General features: G+C 50.4%; 1 protein-coding gene across 2 annotated transcripts in view; it reads left to right on the top strand.

Annotated features, from left to right (window-relative positions):
* Positions 1–5,049, top strand: part of LOC146863467 (T-cell leukemia homeobox protein 2-like) — a 186,359-nt gene extending 181,310 nt beyond the window's left edge. The window contains exon 3 of one of the 2 annotated variants that reach the window (XM_085642892.1): positions 3,900–5,049. In XM_085642892.1, coding sequence (XP_085499018.1) covers positions 3,900–4,113 — 214 coding nt within the window. In that variant the 3' untranslated portion in view covers positions 4,114–5,049. Of the gene's footprint in view, positions 1–3,896 lie in introns of both variants that reach the window. The other variant, XM_085642891.1, reaches the window with a different exon arrangement.
* Positions 5,050–18,314: the final 13,265 nt, after the last annotated feature.

The raw sequence follows: 18,314 nt of genomic DNA, 5'->3' as shown, positions 1-18,314 counted from the left end.
ACCTGGAGTGTCTAGTTTAAAAAAAACTCTACCAACCCCTGCGAGGCAGAGTTTTTCTCATGTGCAGCTCACCAATGTTAAGTTGGCAAGTGCGAGCGAGAAAATCGAGCGCTACGCTGCCTCCCATAGAGATTTCTCAAAGCAGACAGTAATGGCAGGTTGCTACAGCTTACGTTAAGCTGCCGGTCACGTTCAGAAAGCTGATAGGAAATCTACTCGAGCAGGCAGAAAGAACAGTGCTCACTGGTGTGCCACGCGGTGCTGTTCGTGCTGATTTTACAGCACGGGACAAGGTCCCGGTGCTAAAAATCAGTGCGAGTAGCGTGATGAACCGCACTCCACTGTTCACAGAATCTCGCTGAGTTTTTAAGAAACTCTGCTAAATTCTGCGAGTTCTGCCCACCCCTGGTGCTCATATCTTTAAGAGCATTTGTACAGTGAAAATAAAAAAATCAACTTTAAGGTGCAGGATTCAAGTGAAGAGTGAAGAAGTACCTTTGGATCTCAAGTGCTCAAAAGAGGTCTTCTTTGTACAATAGGAGGATTTAGCTAATTTCATTAGCCGACCATCTTGGCTGCAGTAGTGGATGTTCCAGAATGATGCACAAAAGGTTGAAGTGACGAGTGAAGACTTTTTGGTTGTTCGTTTTGATGAGGGAGCGTTCATTATCGATGACAGAGGAGGTGTTCCTTGAAAACGTATCTAGTGCACCTACTCACTCTTCAGATGATGACCTTTACATTAAAAAAAAAAACCAAAGGGGATGATGGACAGAGTGTTGAACATTGCAAGCACTCACCCCCAGTCAACTGATCTGTGTTTAATCCATCATCATTCTTTAGCTCACTCCGCCACCCCTGTTCAGACATGGCCATATGCAAATCAGTCTGACCCTGTGCCTCATGGGAACAGTCCAGCCCGAACTGCCAAGCCATGTCTTCCCTGGACCGGAAACAAGCATCCTGGGACTAGTTTCTGGCTAATCAGCCGTCATCAGTCAGGCTAGATTGAATTAGTGGCAAAGTGAGCAAGGGACCCACGTCTGGGCATACCCTGCCAACTTAGGGCGACATAGCAAAACCAAAGGGGATGATGGACAGAGTGTTGAACATTGCAAGCACTCACCCCCAGTCAACTGATCTGGGTTTAATCCATCATCATTCTTTAGCTCACTCCACCATTCCAGTTCAGACATGGCCATATGCAAATCAGTCTGACCCTGTGCCTCATGGGAAAAGTCCAGCCCGAACTGCCAAGCCATGTCTTCCCTGCACTGGAAACAAGCATCCTGGGACCGGTATCTGGCTAATCAGCCGTCATCAGCTAGGCTAGCTTGAATCCCGTGGCAAAGTGAGCAAGGGACCCACGTCTGGGCATACCCTGCCAACTTAGGGTGAACATAGCAAAACCAAAGGGAATGATGGACGGAGTGTTGAACATTGCTAGCACTCACCCCCAGTCAACTGATCTGTGTTTAACCCATCATCATTCTTTAGCTCACTCCGCCACCCCAGTTCAGACATGGCCATATGCAAATCAGTCTGACCCTGTGCCTCATGGGAACAGTCCAGCCCGAACTGCCAAGCCATGTCTTCCCTGGACCGGAAACAAGCATCCTGGGCCCGGTTTCTGGCAAACCAGCCGTCATCAGCCAGGCTAGCCTGAATCCAGTGGCAAAGTGAGCAAGGGACCCACGTCTGGGCATACCCTGCCAACTTAGGACGAACATAGCAAAACCAAAGGGGATGATGGACGGAGTGTTGAACATTGCAAGCACTCACCCCCAGTAAACTGATCTGGGTTTAATCCATCATTCTTTAGCTCACTCCGCCACCCCAGTTCAGACATGGCCACATGCAAATCAGTCTGACCCTGTGCCTCATGGGAACAGTCCAGCTCAAACTGCCAAGCCATGTCTTCCCTGGACCAGAAACTAGCATCCTGGGACCAGTTTCTGGCTAATCAGCCGTCATCAACCAGGCTAGCTTGAATTAGTGGCAAAGTGAGCAAGGGACCAACGTCTGGGCATACCCTGCCAACTTAGAGCAAACATAGCAAAACCAAAGGGGATGATGGACGGAGTGTTGAACATTGCAAGCACTAACCCCCAGTCAACTGATCTGGGTTTAATCCATCATCATTATTTAGCTCACTCCGCCACTCCAGTGCAGACATGGCCATATGCAAATCAGTCTGACCCTGTGCCTCATGGGAAAAGTCCAGCCCGAACTGCGAAGCCATGTCTTCCCTGGACCGGAAACAAGCATCCTGGGACTGGTATCTGGCTAATCAGCCGTCATCAGCCAGGCTAGCTTGAATCCAGTGGCAAAGTGAGCAAGGGACCCACGTCTGGACATACCCTGCCAACTTAGGGTGAACATAGCAAAACCAAAGGGGATGATGGACGGAGTGTTGAACATTGCAAGTACTCACCCCCAGTCAACTGATCTGGGTTTAATCCATCATCATTCTTTAGCTCACTCCGCCACCCCAGTTCAGACATGGCCATATACAAATCAGTTGGACCCTGTGCCTCATGGGAACAGTCCAGCCCGAACTGCCTAGCCATGTCTTCCCTGGACCAGAAACAAGCATCCTGGGACCGGTTTCTGGCCAACCAGACGTCATCAGCCAGGCTAGCTTGACATTAAGGCATGTAAATAGACATTTAGCAGGATGAAATGTGGTAAGTTTGGAACTTTTCAACAAAACCCTGGTATCCATCAAATCTGTAAGAAACAAAAATGATTCTGCGCATGCTCTGTGTAAATGTGGGCATTGCCTTGTGCCAGATGATGAGGTGTTTATTTTAAACAAACTTTTATTGTTTTCATATAACAAAAAAACAAAAGACATTAGCTGCCAGGACTTAGTACATCACAAGCAGACAATGATCTATGCATAGTAGTACAGAGTAAAACAGGTTAAAAATGTGCACATCTTTCAAACTCATGCAGCCCGAGTGCATAACATATTAAAGCATGCCATTTGACCTTTTCAGCTAGCAACTAACAAACAACAACACCAAATGCCCCCACCTTTTGTTACTCCATACCAAGCAGTCATATATAGAGTTCCATAATCCCCTGCCAAGTTCAGGTCACCAGTGTAGTTTCAAATCCCATCTAAAGCTTCCCTCATAAAATCATTTACATACACCCTCAGAAACCTTGAGTGAAATCTGGGAGCTGTCAGATGCAGGCACGGCCAGTTCAGGTAAGAGCGGTGGGGTGGGGTGGCAAAGGGGTGGAAGTCACCAGATGATGGCAAGGGTAAAATAAAAAAATAAAAAAATAAAACTGCTTACCTTGCGCTCATTGCATCTCCGACTCAGCGATACGACGAGCGCAAAGTAACTGGTTTCATTATTGTTTTATTTTTTTTCCCCATTCTGTTGTCTGTCGACTCCTCCCCACCCCACTGCTCTTACCTGAACTGGGCTTGCTTGCCTGGTCAGATGTGTTTGAGTCAACGCATAGAGCCCGTAAGCTATCTACTAAATGTCCTTATGCTCTAGCCTTATCAATTGGTCTCCGCCCTCACTTCAATTCATGCAATGATACAGCACTCTTAAGTCCTTCCCATTTAACCAGCTCATCTCACCATTTAAACAGTCATGGCCCCCAGCAGATTTCCAATACATTTTCAATTTTCACTTTGCAAGTATCGATGCCAGTTCAATTAATGTAGATGGGGTTTTTCAATTTTTAGGGTGTGGGTAACCCCCAAGGAGACAGACCAGAGGTGACAAGGGTTCACCCATTGTGTGATATCATTATCGCAAACTCTGGTGTCCTCCAAATCTGTAGGAAATAAAAGTGATTTTGCAGGTGCTCTGTGTAAATGTGTGCATTGCCTTCTGCCAGATGATGAGGTGTGTCTCTGTTTGCTACAGGAGACAGACAGCCGAGGAGCGGGAAGCAGAGCGTCAGCAGGCCAACCGACTCATGATCCATCTGCAGCAGGAAGCCTTCCAGAAGAGCCTCAACCAGCCGCTGCAGCAGGACCCGCTGTGCCTCCACAACTCGTCTCTCTACGCCCTGCAGAACCTACAGCCGTGGGCCGACGAGAGCAAAGTCACCTCCGTCTCCGGGGTGGCAACGGTGGTCTGAGCGCCAGAGCCCTCTTCTGACTTGACCAAATGAGCTGGGGTATGCAGCTGACAAATCGTAATACGCCCTCAAGTAGGGCAGCGAGGTTTATCATCCACTGAAAAAGTAGGGCAAAGTTAAGGCGTCCTTGATGTAGAGGCTCAAGCGTTGCATCAACTGTACCCACTGTAAAGGGCCCTCAGGCCGCCCTAGAGTAGAACGGGCTGCAGCCACATGGCCACGGGCTCCGCTCCACTGACGACCAAATGATGCCACCCCTGAGGGAACAACCTAGTGCACCAAGATGGAGCTTGTTACAACTCCTCCCTAGATCAGGAATGGAGCTCACACTGAGAACACAACTGCTTTCCTCATCACTGTTTCCAAACCTTTAATGAATGTTTGCAGGAGTAAGAGGGGGGAACCACCAGCTCGGGTCCAGAGGTTTATGGAAACTCTTATTTGGGGCACTTGATGTCACAGTGAACAGGATTCACATCTAAAAGAGGACAACGCGGTGTCCATGACCTGAAAATGTAGCCGCTATCAATATTGTTCTCAAGGGAAAAAATCCAACTTGTCGATAGAGATATAAATCTTAGAAAAGGAGATGTGAAAATTAAAAAAACAATTTTTTGTCGCGAAAGGGCCACATTTTCATCAACTTTTGACAGAAAGGAAGCCAATGGCCATCTTCAACCCTTTAGAGTGTGAGTGTCCAACACTCCTGATGCCACGGTGTTCAGCCCAAGGACGGCATTACCTGAACCACATGCTGCCAGCACTCAAACTCAACATCCTCTTGGCCAGGTAGAGACATTCAGCTCATGCTGTGTATGTGAGGGACTCTGGACTCACGCTGCCATGGCTGGCTCTTTTCTGGTAGGCTGTCCAACGTGTCAAGTCACTACGGTGGCGCCCAGAGTAAACTATTTATTACCAGACTTGTATTTACAATAAAGGATTCCAATGTGAACAGATGTGGGGTGTCAGTGAATGAAGGCTGGGATGTGTCTGCAAGACTGGAGTTCCTTGGGCAGTGGATGGGGTTGTCATGAGAGAACTGAATGGTGAGTGCTGCAGAGGGAGAAAGGCAAACATCACAGCTTTGTTAAATGGCACAAAAAGCATAAAAGAGACCTCCCCCATCACACATACAAGAACAGTACCTATGCTAAGAATGTGCCAACCACATGCTAATTTAGCCAGGACATTTAAGCCTAAAGTATAGACATAGCATGTGTATTTGTAAAGCGCACGTTCACCCAGAAGGGTATCTTGGCGCTGAATAACAGATATTTATTGCTACTCAACTCAGTGGTACTCAGTTCACACTCAGCTACACATGGATGAAAGGCTGAGTGTGAACCTCCAGCATTTTAACCAGTGACCATGAGATTGAACACAGGCCCCTACAGTGGACGCATTAGTCCACTAAGCCACCAGACCCAGCTTTACTCACACACTGCAGCAACCTCCACTGGCACAGCCATCCAAACTTTAGACCTTACTCATTCATCGCAGGTGACCAATCAATCAATCAGGGTTTATATAGCGGGGCTACTCACCCAAGAGGGTCTCAAGGCACTGAGGGGGAAAGGGGGCCTGCTGACCTGTCTAGGTGCCAGGGTTCAGTCAAAGAGCCAGGTCTAGAGATCCTTTCTGAATTGGATCAGGGATGGGGATTTCCTGAGGTGGAGAGGCAGGGTGTTCCAGATATTGGTGGCGAGGTAGGAGAAGGTTCTTCCTCCGGTTCTGGTCTTGTGGATCCATGGGACGGTGGCCAGGGCCTGTTGGGTCAATTGGAGGTTTCTGGTGGGTATGTGGAGTGAGAGGCGATGGTTCAGATATGCTGGTCCTGCTGTGTAATGAAGGGCTTTGTAGGCAAGTGTAAGGAGCTTGAAAGTGATTCTTTTGTTGACTGGGAGCCAGAGGAGTTACCAAAGGTGTCCGTGATGTGGCTGCGGCGGGGGGTGTTGAGGACCAATATGGCTGTGGCATGTTGAACGTTCTATCGTTTTCTGCAGAGTTTCTGGGTGACGCCGGCATAGAGTGCATTGCCGTAGTCGAGTCTGCTGCTGATGAGTGAATGGGTGACCATGTATCTGGATCAGGTGGGGTTCCATCTGAATGTCTTTGGAAGCAGGCAAAGCATGTAGAAGCATGATGAGGATACAGCATTGATCTGGCGGTTCATTGTGAACGAGGAGTCCAGTATGATGCTGAGGTTTCATGGAAGGCCCGTGGGGGTGGGGATGGTTCACAATGCGGCAGGCCACCAGGAGTCGTCCCAAGCTGAGGGGGTGGATCCCAGGATGAGGACTTTGGTCTTTTCCGAGTTGAGTTTGAGGAAACTGTCTTTCATCCGGGTGGCAATGGCCTTAATCCCAATGTGGAAGTTGTTTCTGGCTGCTGTAGGTTCGTTGGTGAGGGAGAAGATCAGCTGGGTGTCTTCCGCACAGGAGACTATTTTGAGTCTGTGGTTCCTGACAATGCCTGTGAGTGGGGCCATGTAGACGCTGAAATGGGTGGGGCTCAGGGAGGAGCCCTAGGGCACTCCACAGCTGATTTCTGTGGGTTCTGAGAGGAACAGAGGTGTTCTGACTCATTGTGTTCGACCGGTGAGAAAGGAGTGGATCCAGTCCAGGGCCTTGTCGTGGATGCCGGTGGCATGGAGTCTCATGATTAGGGTATGGTGGGAGACGGTGTTGAAGGCAGACAAGAGATCCAGACGGATGAGGGCTGCTGTTTCGTCCAGGTCGAGGAGGGAGCAGATGTCATTGGTGGCAGTGAGGAGCTTGGTCTCTGTGCTGTGGTTGCTGTAGGAGCCAGATTGGGAGATGTCCAGGATGTGGTTTGCTTCGATGAACTCAGAGAGTTGGGCGCTGATGGTCTTCTCGATGACCAAGGCTGAGAAGGGGAGCAGGGAGATGGGTCTGAAATTCTTAAGGTCTGCCGGGTCGGCAGATGGTTTCTTCAGCAGGGGGTTGATCTCGGCATGTTTCCAGTCATCGGAGAAGGAGGAAATGTCAATGGAACAGTTGATAATGCGGCGTAACTCGGGAGCGATGGAGGAAGATTTGGTGCGGGCATGGGTCCGAGGGGGCTCTGGAGTGGATGCTCTTCATGGTCTTGAGTGTGTCGTCTTTGGTGAGTGGGGTCCAGTTCTGTTGAGGTACAGCATATTTAGGTGCGGTGTTAGCAGGAGTGGTGGGAGGGTCTTGGGTGTCAAAGCTGTCATAGATCTGCCTGATCTTGTGGAAAGGTGCCCAAGTTTGTTGCAGAGGTCTTGGTAGGGTGGGATGTCTGTGGTCTCGCTGTTGGGACTGGTAAACTTCTTGACGATGGCAAAGACTTCTTTGCTGTTGTGTGCGTTGGCGTTGATTCTGTCTTGGAGGGACATTTTCTTTGTGGTTTTGAGGAGGAGGTGGTGTGCAGTGATGGCAGCTTTGAAAGTTGTTTGGGCTTCCAGGGTTTTGTTGTTCCTTCAACTCTTCTCGAGTCATCTACAGGTGCGTCTGTACTCGTGGAGGGCGGTAGTGAACCAGCTGGCTTTCTTGGAGTGTTGCTTTCTGGGCACCTTCTTGAGGGGTGCAAGAGTGTCGGAGCAGTTGGAGATCGGTGGAGGTTTCATGTTGAGGTATTAGCGTTGAAGGATGTCGGCAGTGTGGTAGTGCTGAAGGAGGCGGTGAGATTTTCTTTGGTGACCTTGTTCCAGCAACGGCGGGGCGGTGAGAGCGGTGGTGTACAGTGGTTTTGGTGAAGGCAGTGGTTGTCGGTCCAGAGGAGTTCAGAGGTGTTGCTGTAGGTGATGTTTTTGCTGGCAAAGAAGACGAGTTCAAACGTGTGTCCTGCTGCATGGGTTGAAAAGGCGACTAGCTGCTCGAGTCCTACATTGGCGAGGTTCTCCAGAAGGTATGTGGTGTTCTGGTCATTGGAGTTGTCTAGGTGAAGTTGAGGTCGCCGAGTAGGATGTAATAAGTGGATGCGAAAGCCTGGGGTGCGATGATGTTGTTGTTGGTTTTGTTAAATGGCGGGCGGGGGCCAGGAGGTCTGTAGAGAAGGGTGCCCCAGAGGGTGATGTTGGGGTTGGTCTGGATCTGGAAGTGAAGGTGTTTCATAGTTGTCGTTGGGTTGTCCAAGTGGGTGGTGAGGTGGAGGGTGTTTTTGTGGATAATGGCGATGCCTCGTCCTGGTCAGTTGGTGAGGTCCTTGCGGGTGATCTTGCAGCTCTCTGGAATGGCGATGTCCAGGCCAGAGCTGGGGTTTGTCTTGGTTTCCGTGAGGAAGGTGATGTCAGGAGAGACGGAGTCGAGGAGGTCCCAGATTCCTGTGGCGTGTTTGTTGAGGGAGTGCGTGTTGAGGAGGATGCAGCTGAGCTGGTTGAGTGCGCTGTCGGTCAGCTGGGTGGCAAGAGGAGCTGGAGTGCGGAGGTGGGCATGGGTGCAGCTGCAGTTTCGGCATGAGAAAGGTCCTTGGGTGTCCTTCTGTGACACGAGGTGGCAGGCGGCGTGGCGTCCGGTGTTGAGGGCGAAGAGGGTGCTGGCATCGCATCGGTGGAAGGCATGGTCCAGGCAAAGATGGGCACTGGCAGGTTTGACAGTGGCGGGCCCGCTATGCACGGTTGCACAGCAGCCGTCATTAAGTAGTGTGTGGGGGGGCTGAACAGCTGGAAGGCGGTAAACGTGGGGAGCGGTAAAGTGGCACTAGAAACGTGTGGGGCCACGAGGGATCGCAGTGGCAGGGGCGAAAAGAGGCAAAAGATGCAAAATGAGAAAAAAGGAACAAGTGCAGAAAGTGTGAAAAGGACGGAAAATAATCAGAGAAAAAGGCAGAAAAAGAGAGACACAGGGCAACCCAGCAGCAGAGCGGAGATGCTCTACCACTAGACCACCAGGGATGAGGTGCAGGAGGGTGCCTGTGGGTGGAGAAGGCCTCAAGCCACTGACCCGAGGGACAGATGGTCAGCAGAAGGGAGTTTTGGGGCAGCAGCTACCAGTCAGACCTGCGCAAGGAAGGGAGCAGATCACTAATAAGGTCAACCCATTGTGAGATGCTCCCTGTCCATCCTCAGATCTTTTCACTCTCTCAGTGGTCCTTCTTGCATGGCCTTCTGAAATTCCAGCCAATCAATGTTCCAGCATGAGCCATCCTCAGTAATGACAGCAGCTTCTAGAAGACCAGTGACCTTCTTAGGTACTTTCAATGTATACAGTCCCTTAAACATAACATCCCAGTGCACAGATGTAACCATCACCCCTGCTGTGAAACCTTGAAGGCCCTCTGCTGCTGGCATCAGTAACTGGCCTAATGCTAAACCACCACTTCCTTTTAAAAAAAAAAATGTCATCAAATTTTCAAACATATACAAGAATATTAATAAAGGGCCAGTGTGCAACCAAAAATCATCTCACATATAATACAACCACAATTATAGAGAAAATATTCCACAAACAGTTCTCTTTTGCGAGATCTATTCCACATATTGTAATTGTATTTATATAGCGCTTACTACCCCTGATGAGGCGTTGAAGTGGTTTTCAGCAAGTAGCACCCTACTCCAGAACCCATAAAGGATAGTGAAGGGAAATATGAGTTAATTTGAGCCTTTGGCATGTGAGTCTGTTAGCTGGATTGAAGAGGATAGTGGAGGGATAGACGAGGAAAGGGTCTAGAAAGTGGTTATTGGGAGATCATAGTAGTGATCGGAGGTTAAGATGGGTTATCTGGTTTACAGCTTTTGCTCGGACACTACCACTCCAACTCAAGGGGGTCTTTTATTGGGTGGATCCATCATTTTAGTAAACATTTCACCCCAAGTTATTAAATCCTCCGTAACTTTTTCATCTCTTAGAGTGAGCCTCATGGGCTGCTCGTCTGCTATTGGGCAATCTATTAAATCCGCTTTCCAGGTTTTTATGTCCAGGGCCCTGGAGGCCATCCAATGTATTGGAAGGCGCGCACAGACTCGGGCGCGCCGCCATTATGGCGGTCACGCTGGGCACCCGCACCCGGGGAGGTGGGGTGCACTGCGCACAAGTGTGATGTGGCGCCTCGACCTCCCCCGCCCCCTCTGGTGATTGGTCGAGCACGCGTGAACCGGAAGCACTTGGAAGTGCTTCCGGTTCACCCGTCCAGCAAACGTCTGTCAGGCCGGTCGGAACCGGCTTGCCCAACACTGCCCTTTAAAAAAGCTGGGGAGCGGAACAAATGCTCTCTGTCGTCTCCGCTCACCAGCCTGCAGGTCAAGGAAGGGTTAGGGCCTCAGTCGGAGGCCCCAACCCAACGAACTAAGCGCCTTCATTCAGGTTTCCATTTTAAAGCATTTCCGAAGAGGCACCACACCCAACAAACAAATTTTGATAGAGCCCTTTAAATCTAGCCCCACCACGTGTGACATCACTCTCATCACTTCCGCCCAGAACTCTGCTAATAATGCAGAGAGTCGCAGAAGGGAGCCTGAGTATCCCACATACCGCGGGCCACTGGGGTATAGCTTGCATGACGTTATGTAGGTTCTATGCAACTAGTGAAACTGTATCAGCTCAAATCTTGCATCAGGGGACGCCCGCTTGACTTGTTCACATGCTCTCTTCTAGTCTGGTGCACTCAGTTCTTCCCTCTGGACAGTCAGCACTCCACCGAGCTCTCGGTCTGTCCTGCCTCCCTTGTCTGTCACCAAGGCCATATGCAGGTGTGCTATCAAACATCTGCACCCCATCAGTCCCAGATGAGGTGTATCTGGAAACAAGACATCAATCCCAGGGCAGTGTTTGCTAACCTAGAGGAATTTAGGAACTGTCCAGGCCCCACTCCAAACAAGTCCTGCGCCTGTGCGTACATGAGGAGTCCGTTATTGATGTACAGGTCCCGTGCTTTCACAACCCCCCTCGAATCATCTAGCATAGTTCATAACTTTCTGTAGATTGCAAAAAGGTTTCCATGTTCATCGTGGCATGTCCTCTTCAAAGGGGGCTCTGAGAGCATTGTGCATTGTGCAGACCGCTCTGTGCCATATGTCTGCCATTAGGAGAATGAGGTATAGGAACTCATTGGGGATTTCCTTTCCCACCCTTCCATGAATGTGGAAGGGTGGGGTGTGTCGTGTACCTGCCGTAAAAGATTTCTCCCAGTTGGGGTCGTCATCAAACCCACGTGGGAGTTGGAGTTGAGCGGCTGCATAATCCAGAAACTGGTTCAGCAGTTTCAATCCCTTGAGGAGAGGATGTGGTCCAACGGCTAGAGCTGTCGACGTTGGGGCTGGGGAACCAGGTTCGAGCATCGGCTCAACATCCTGCGATCCAGCACAAATCACTTGATCTCCCCATGCCTACCAAAAATGAATGTGACCTTGTGTTACGCAACTGGTGCTCATGTAAAGCACTCCGATAACTTCGGGTTGTGTTCGCGCTATATAAATCTGCAAAAAAAAACTCCTTCAACCCACGGGAGTTTAGTGTGTCCAACTGTATTCAGCTTCGGCTGCAAGTCCACACGAGTGTGCACAATAGTTTGTTTAGCTGGTTGATTGTGACACTCAGGACTGGACACATAGGGGGATATTCACAAGAACGCGTGATAACTACCGCAATAGTAGCTTAACGCAACTCTCCACATCACAGTCTATCACGGGAAAATAACATAGTGGTAACGCGGCATTCCCAAGCTGGCAGCACCATGCAATAGGCCCACAACAACACGTCAAATGTATGCGATGAAGTCAATGCAATGCCGCAAAACTGCGAAACACGAACGCCAAAAAAGCTGCGATGAGGCCAAGTGCGATACAAAAATCTGTGAAACCCAGCCACAGGCCTGCAATTCCCACACCTCATGCGGTAAAATGCAAAGAAAAAAAAAACCTAAATCAAACTGCGTAGCACCATGGATTCACCCGAACCCCACAAGCCCCACGGAGGACGAGCCAGGAACCCCATGCTCGGGGAAAGGCAAGGAGAAGAGGAAGACGGGGTTCAGTTCGTAGGAAGACCGGATCATCATCACGGAGGTGCTAGAACACAACCAGCAACTGTTTGTCACCTTCACTGCGTCATTGGCAACACAAACGGAAATATGGCAGGCCATCGTCAACAACGTGGATGCAGTTGGAGTGTCGAGGAGGTCAATGGGGTAGGTCAAGAGGCACTGGCATGAAGTGCACAGCCAAACCAAGGATAAACTCGCTGCCAACAGGAAGGCAGCAAAGGCGACTGGAGGTGGGACTCCTGCGCCACAGGAGGAGCTGGATGAGCTGGAGGAAATGGTGGCCACAGTCATCAGTGTGGAGACAGTGCATGGAGTTGGTGGTCTGGACACAGCTCAATATGACCTGACCCAACAGCAACAGGGTGAGTACCGAACAGGGCCTGGGGGACGGAGGGAGATGGGCACAATGGCACACATGCACAATTATGCGCAGCACACTGCACACCCACAATGAGTGTGGAACATGTCCCTGATACCCTTGGCACACTGCAGCACACATAGAAACACCAAGTAGGCCCCGTCCACAATGTGCCCAAATGGCCCCCCCTCCATATTACCAATGCCACAACCTACCCATGCACAAGTGCTGAATCCAGAAAAGCAACGTCTCAGTGAACCATATGGACTATGCAAGTGACACTGCATGACAGATAGCATGGCTGCAGTCACAATACATGCCATGGTGCACAAGACGACTTTGAGGTGGCTGAGTGTGGACCACATCTGTAAAGGAGCAGGTTACACTCTGACACATCCACGTGCACCTACAACCCATGACGTCAAAAACAAATCAGCAGACAAACAATGCACAAGAGTACAAAATATGTCCAAGAGCACAAATTACCCAAGTCGCAAACATCACAGCACCCGAAAAGCACACAAGTCAAAGGCACACGGACTCAAAGGTATGAGGGGCCGCCAAATCAGATATGTGGGACCGACTCGCCAACAATGCAGCACACACATAGCAATCACAGCACATCAACATTGACAACAATGTGGTACAAATTGCAACACTTACACCACAGGATAGAGGGCACAACTGGTGCCGCTCGTGCGTAGACACTGGCCAATCACATCTGGCATTGCATGACACTGTGAGATGATAATGTACGAGTACTACCACACATCCGTCATGTAGTCGAAATGTCCACTGTCTCCCAGCAAATAGCCAGCTTCACCAAAACAGCCAAAATGTACACTGTCGTGCAGTATGAATGTAAACATCTCCAATGCGTGAACATACATGGAACACACTGTTATCCTGCATCTCCCCTTCACATTGCAGAGGGACAATCAACACCTCCTGCAAAGCAGACCACGCATCTCTACAGTGATGATGAAGAGGACACCCTGCACATTTGCCCAGACACCCTCCAACGGCTCGTGGACAGCCTCCGCAGCCCATCCCCAGGAGCAGGGCAGCCCAGCTGCATTGCGGTGACCCCACCCCCTGCACAAACCACACAGCAGGAAGCACACACCACCGCAGCTGGCCCACAGGACCCCCACGACCAACACATGGTGTAGGAGAGTAGGATCTGCTTCACATGGGTACCCCCACTTTTTGCTGGTGTTTCACTGTTTTTCGACCTTAGTCTGGCTGTGGCCCTGCTAATCAGGACCTGTAGGAGAGTAGGATCTGCCTCTTATGTTGCCCCCACTTTTTCTGATGTTTACATTGGTTACTGGCTATAGTCTGGCTGGGACCCTGCTAATCAGGGCCCCAGCCTCTCTGTTCTCTCTAAACGACGGAAGTGTATATTAGGTGCACTAGTGATTGGATACTGTGGTGCCTTATGAGTCCCTAGTATATGGTACCTTAGGTACCAAGGGCATAGGTACTTCACAGGCCTACCAGGGTTGAAGCATGTATTATACCACCCCTGGGAAGCAGACTAAATCTGACACCACAGGCCTGCTACTGCAGCCTGGGTGAGGTGCTGCTAGCACTCCTCACTGAGATATAGGTTCCCTATATCTCTCCTGCACACACATTTAAACATATCAGTCACCCCTAAGGCAGGCCCTATCAATCCTGAGGGCAGGGTGCTTGGTTTCCATGTGAGGGGGTGCCTCTGCCTGAGCAGGGCCCCTCTGCAGCTCTGACAGTCCATTCTCTGTGGCTGTTTGGGAATGCGGTCAAACCACATACTCTTAAGTGCATTATAACCTTGCGGTAAATGCTAACTTTGGAATGGCTGCATCAAAACATGTCGTGTTTGGTGTCAAATGCTTTGGAATCATACCCTCACACCAGTAACTGGTGTGGGAGTATGATCCCACCCTTCTAAAGGGATAGACATGTACCTACTGTGGAAACGCGGTAGAATCCTGAAGAGCCCTGGCATCACAAAATGGATGCCACCAGTCACAGACACTGGGCTGCCCTCCTGCTGATGACCGAAACTCGCAGTGGAGGAAGCCCAACAATAGGTATCCTGTCACAGGGAGGTGTGACCACCTCCCAGACAGGATTTAGTGTATTGGGGCTGGGTGGGTGCACTCCTAGAGTGCTTTGAAGTCCTGCACTGGGGGAGCAGTAGGCTCCTCTGTGCATACACCAGTTCAAACCGGCTCTGGGGCTACCTGCCCCTGCTCTGGCGTGAAACTGGACAAAGGGAAGTGGGTGTAGCCACCCACTCCCCTGACCCTCCCATAGGTGGGGTCATAGAGCTAGTCCCTCCCTTCCTTCCAGTATAAGTTAGGGAACCCTTGCCATTGCAAACCAGATACCCCTGGACAACGCTCTGAAGACAAATCCCGGACCTTCGACGTTCCACTACCTCTGGAAGACTGAAGAATCTCCCTTGGAGTCAAGGAGTGACTCAACTGCTTGGCAGGCACCAAAAACTACAATCAACGGCCGCAAACTCCCCCGCTCCCGCCGGAGACCGAAGTCCCTGCAGCCCAGGAAGAGGATTTCCTGACTTCTCCAAGGCCATCGTGAGTCCACAGCGATGCTGAGTCAAGTGGACCCCACGAGTGATGAGGAACCGCAATCCCTGGGTACCGTGCACTATTTTTGAGTGCAACCCCTTCACGACGTTTTACGAACCTGTGCATTGGGCCACATGTGGTCCAAGCCTCTAGCAGGAATCCCTCCAAAGATCAGAGGCCTACCCCATCCCGAGTGACAGTGGGCCCCTGTTGAGTGGATCCTCCTGAGGTGTCTTCGCGATCCCTTGCCGGCTGGCTTGTGGGTCCCCTGTACATTTTCCTATGATTTCAAAGGGCTCCCCTGGTTGCTCTAGGCCTGCCCTGACTTACCCTCACTGGGTGAGTCCCTCAGACCTTGCTGGTCTGCACCGCTGACTTTTGTTGTCCTTTCCACGAGACTTACTGTTACCAAGGCTTGTTGGCTCCAATCTGGTCACCGACAACAAAGTAAGCTGCAGACTTCGTGGGACACGCCGAATCTCCTGATCATCATCGACACCTCCTGGACCTCGTGGCTGAAGAGTCAAGAGACCCATGAACTACCTGAAAACACCCGACGACTGTGGGTATCCATCTTCCTTGCCCCGGGTCACTGCCAAGTGACTTTGAACTAAGGCTGGGTGTACTGGGCGTAGTGAGGCTACACGGAGCATCACGGAGTGGGGGCAAATCTACGCCCACCCGCACACTCCGCGTAGCCCCACTACGCGCCACCCGCCTTCCTCCCGCCCGCTTTTAAAATACATTAAGAATAATGTTAAACTTTTAAAAAACAAGGTTTAAGTAAATTAAATAACTTACCTGAGCTGCGGTGCCCCGGGACTCCCTCTTCCTTCTCTCGCCGACGACTTCCTCACAAAAGCACATGCGCGGCCGCACGCGCATGCGCATTTGTCACAACAAATGCGCATTTTTGAGGAAGAAGTCGGCGAGAGAAGGAAGAGGGAGCCCCGGGACGCCGCAGCTCAGGTAAGTTATTTAATTTACTTACACCTTGTTTTTTAAAAGTTTAACGTTATACTTAATGTATTTTAAAAGCGGGCGGGAGAGAGGGAGGCGGGTGGCGGGCAACTCGCTCCGCCGTGGGTGTGCGTAGCTTGCATGCCCTATGTCTACTTCGCGGATCGCGAAGTAGGCAAAGCTACGCACACTCCGCGGCCGGAGCGAAGCACTGCACCCAGGGTTGCTTTGAACACTGTCCCCTCTGCTTTCAGGTCTTCCTTCTTCTCAATCCAGGCTTGTATTCCACCGGACACTTCTTCTGTCTTCACAAGTAGCAAGTCTTCATTGGCTCCCACTGAAAAAGACGCCGCGACCCGATGCCAAATGACACCTATACAGTCGGCTTCCCTGGGTGAGGTAACTCCAGCACTACGATGCTCCTGTGAGTGTTGGCTCTAGAACTACTTACCCTGTAAGTGACTTGTTTGTAGACTCTCCCGAAGTATCCTTAAACTCTTAATTTCCAACCGTAATTGCACCATTGAAGTCAACGGGGATTCGCGGATGTGTTAACACATTGCATGCGTCCCCTGTGGGTCCTTACTTACCTGCCTTGGGTGGTTTTGTGAGGCCCCAACGCTTCTGAAGGCCCTAGACCTTGTCCCTTTGCAAGTCGTTATCTCTAAGTCTCTTTTTTAGTATATGGTCTGGTACGCCCATAGGGCCCCAGCCATATTTGTGCTTAACTTATTGTGAAATGTTGATTTGTGCTTATGTTTCTGACTTCTAATCTCATAAAGAGATTAGTAGAGAGTTGTCTAGTAATAAATACATATATATTTGATATATATACCTGTGTGGTGTCCTTTCATTTGGTAATTCAAGAGATCATGTGGTAAAACATACTGCTTTACATTCCTCTAAAGACTTAGCCTGAAGGCTGCTCTCCACAGCTACCATTAGGATAGCTTTCTTTAAAGGTTGTCTTAAACCTACTACCATAAGAGTCGAATTGTACTGGTGCAAGGTGGCCACTATAACTAGTGACCAGCATATACCAGGCCAACTTCTCACAGGACCCCAGCCTAGCTGCTTCCTCTCTAAAATGGTTTCCATGTACATTAGGTATATTTATAATTGGATTCTGAGCCTTATAAGCCCCTAGTATATGGTATACTATGTACCTAGGGCATAGGTACCTCAGAGGCCTACCAGGGGCTGAAGCATGTATTATGCCACCCCTGGGAAGCACTCCAAAATGACACCACAGGTCTGCTACTGCAGCCTGGGTAAGGTGGTGCCTGCACCCCTTACTGTGGTATAGGCTACCTATATCACTACCATTGCACATACATATAAAACCTATAAGTCACTCCTATGGCAGGCCTTAACAATCCTGAAGGCAGAGTGCTTGCTTTGTATGTGAGAGGGTGCCCCTGCATGAGCAGAGCCCCTCTGCAGCGTTCGGAGTACCTCCTCTGATGCTGTTTGTGGTGCAGCCTGACCATATACTCTTAAGTGCATTATAACCTTGCGGTAAATGCTAACTTTGGACTGGCTGCTCGGAAACATGTCGTGTTTGGTGTCAAACGCTTTGGAATACTACCCCCCGCCAGATCTGGTGGCGGGGGTAGCATTCCGCCCTTCTAGAGGGAGAGACATGTTCACACTGGTCTACCCAGAAAAGACTTTCTACAGCCCTGGCATCACAAAATGGATGCCACAGACACGGGTCTGGCTTCCTGCTGCTGACCGAAACTCCGACAGGGGAGGCCTGGACAATATGTTTCCTGTCCCAGGGAGGTGTAACCACCTCCCCTGACAGGCAGATGTGTATTGGGGCTGGGCGGGAGCACTCTCTGGTGCTTTGAAGTCCTGCACTGGGGGCACACTTGGTGTCCCTGTGCATAGTCCAGTTCAAACCGGCTGCAGGGGCTACCTGCCCCTGCTCTGGCATGAAACTGGACAAAGGAAATGGGTGTAACCACCCCTCTTTCCAGGCCCTTCCATAGGTGGGTCCCTAGAGTATGTCCAACCCCCAAACTTTGTATAAGTATGGGAACCCAGTCCTTGCGACTTTAGATTACCCTGGATGAAACTCTGCAACATATATCCTGGACCTTCGACGTTCTATTTAGCTAAAAGACTATAGAAATCTCCCTTGGGGTCAAGGAGTGACTCCCCTGCTTGGCAGGCACCAAAGAAGCAACTGCCCGGTCTGCAACTCTGAAGGTCCTGCCGGATGCTGAAGTCTTTGCATCACCAGAGGTGAATTTCCAGACTTCCCTGAGGCTACCCTGAGTCCACAGCAAAGCTGAGGCCCGTGGCTATCGTGGGTGATGTGGAACCATGAC

This window comes from Triturus cristatus, chromosome 2_2 (genome assembly GCF_964204655.1).
Source record: "Triturus cristatus chromosome 2_2, aTriCri1.1, whole genome shotgun sequence".
Taxonomy (NCBI): domain Eukaryota; kingdom Metazoa; phylum Chordata; class Amphibia; order Caudata; family Salamandridae; genus Triturus; species Triturus cristatus.
The sequence above is the reverse complement of the archived record's forward strand: the minus strand, read 5'-3'. Positions and strand labels throughout refer to the sequence as shown.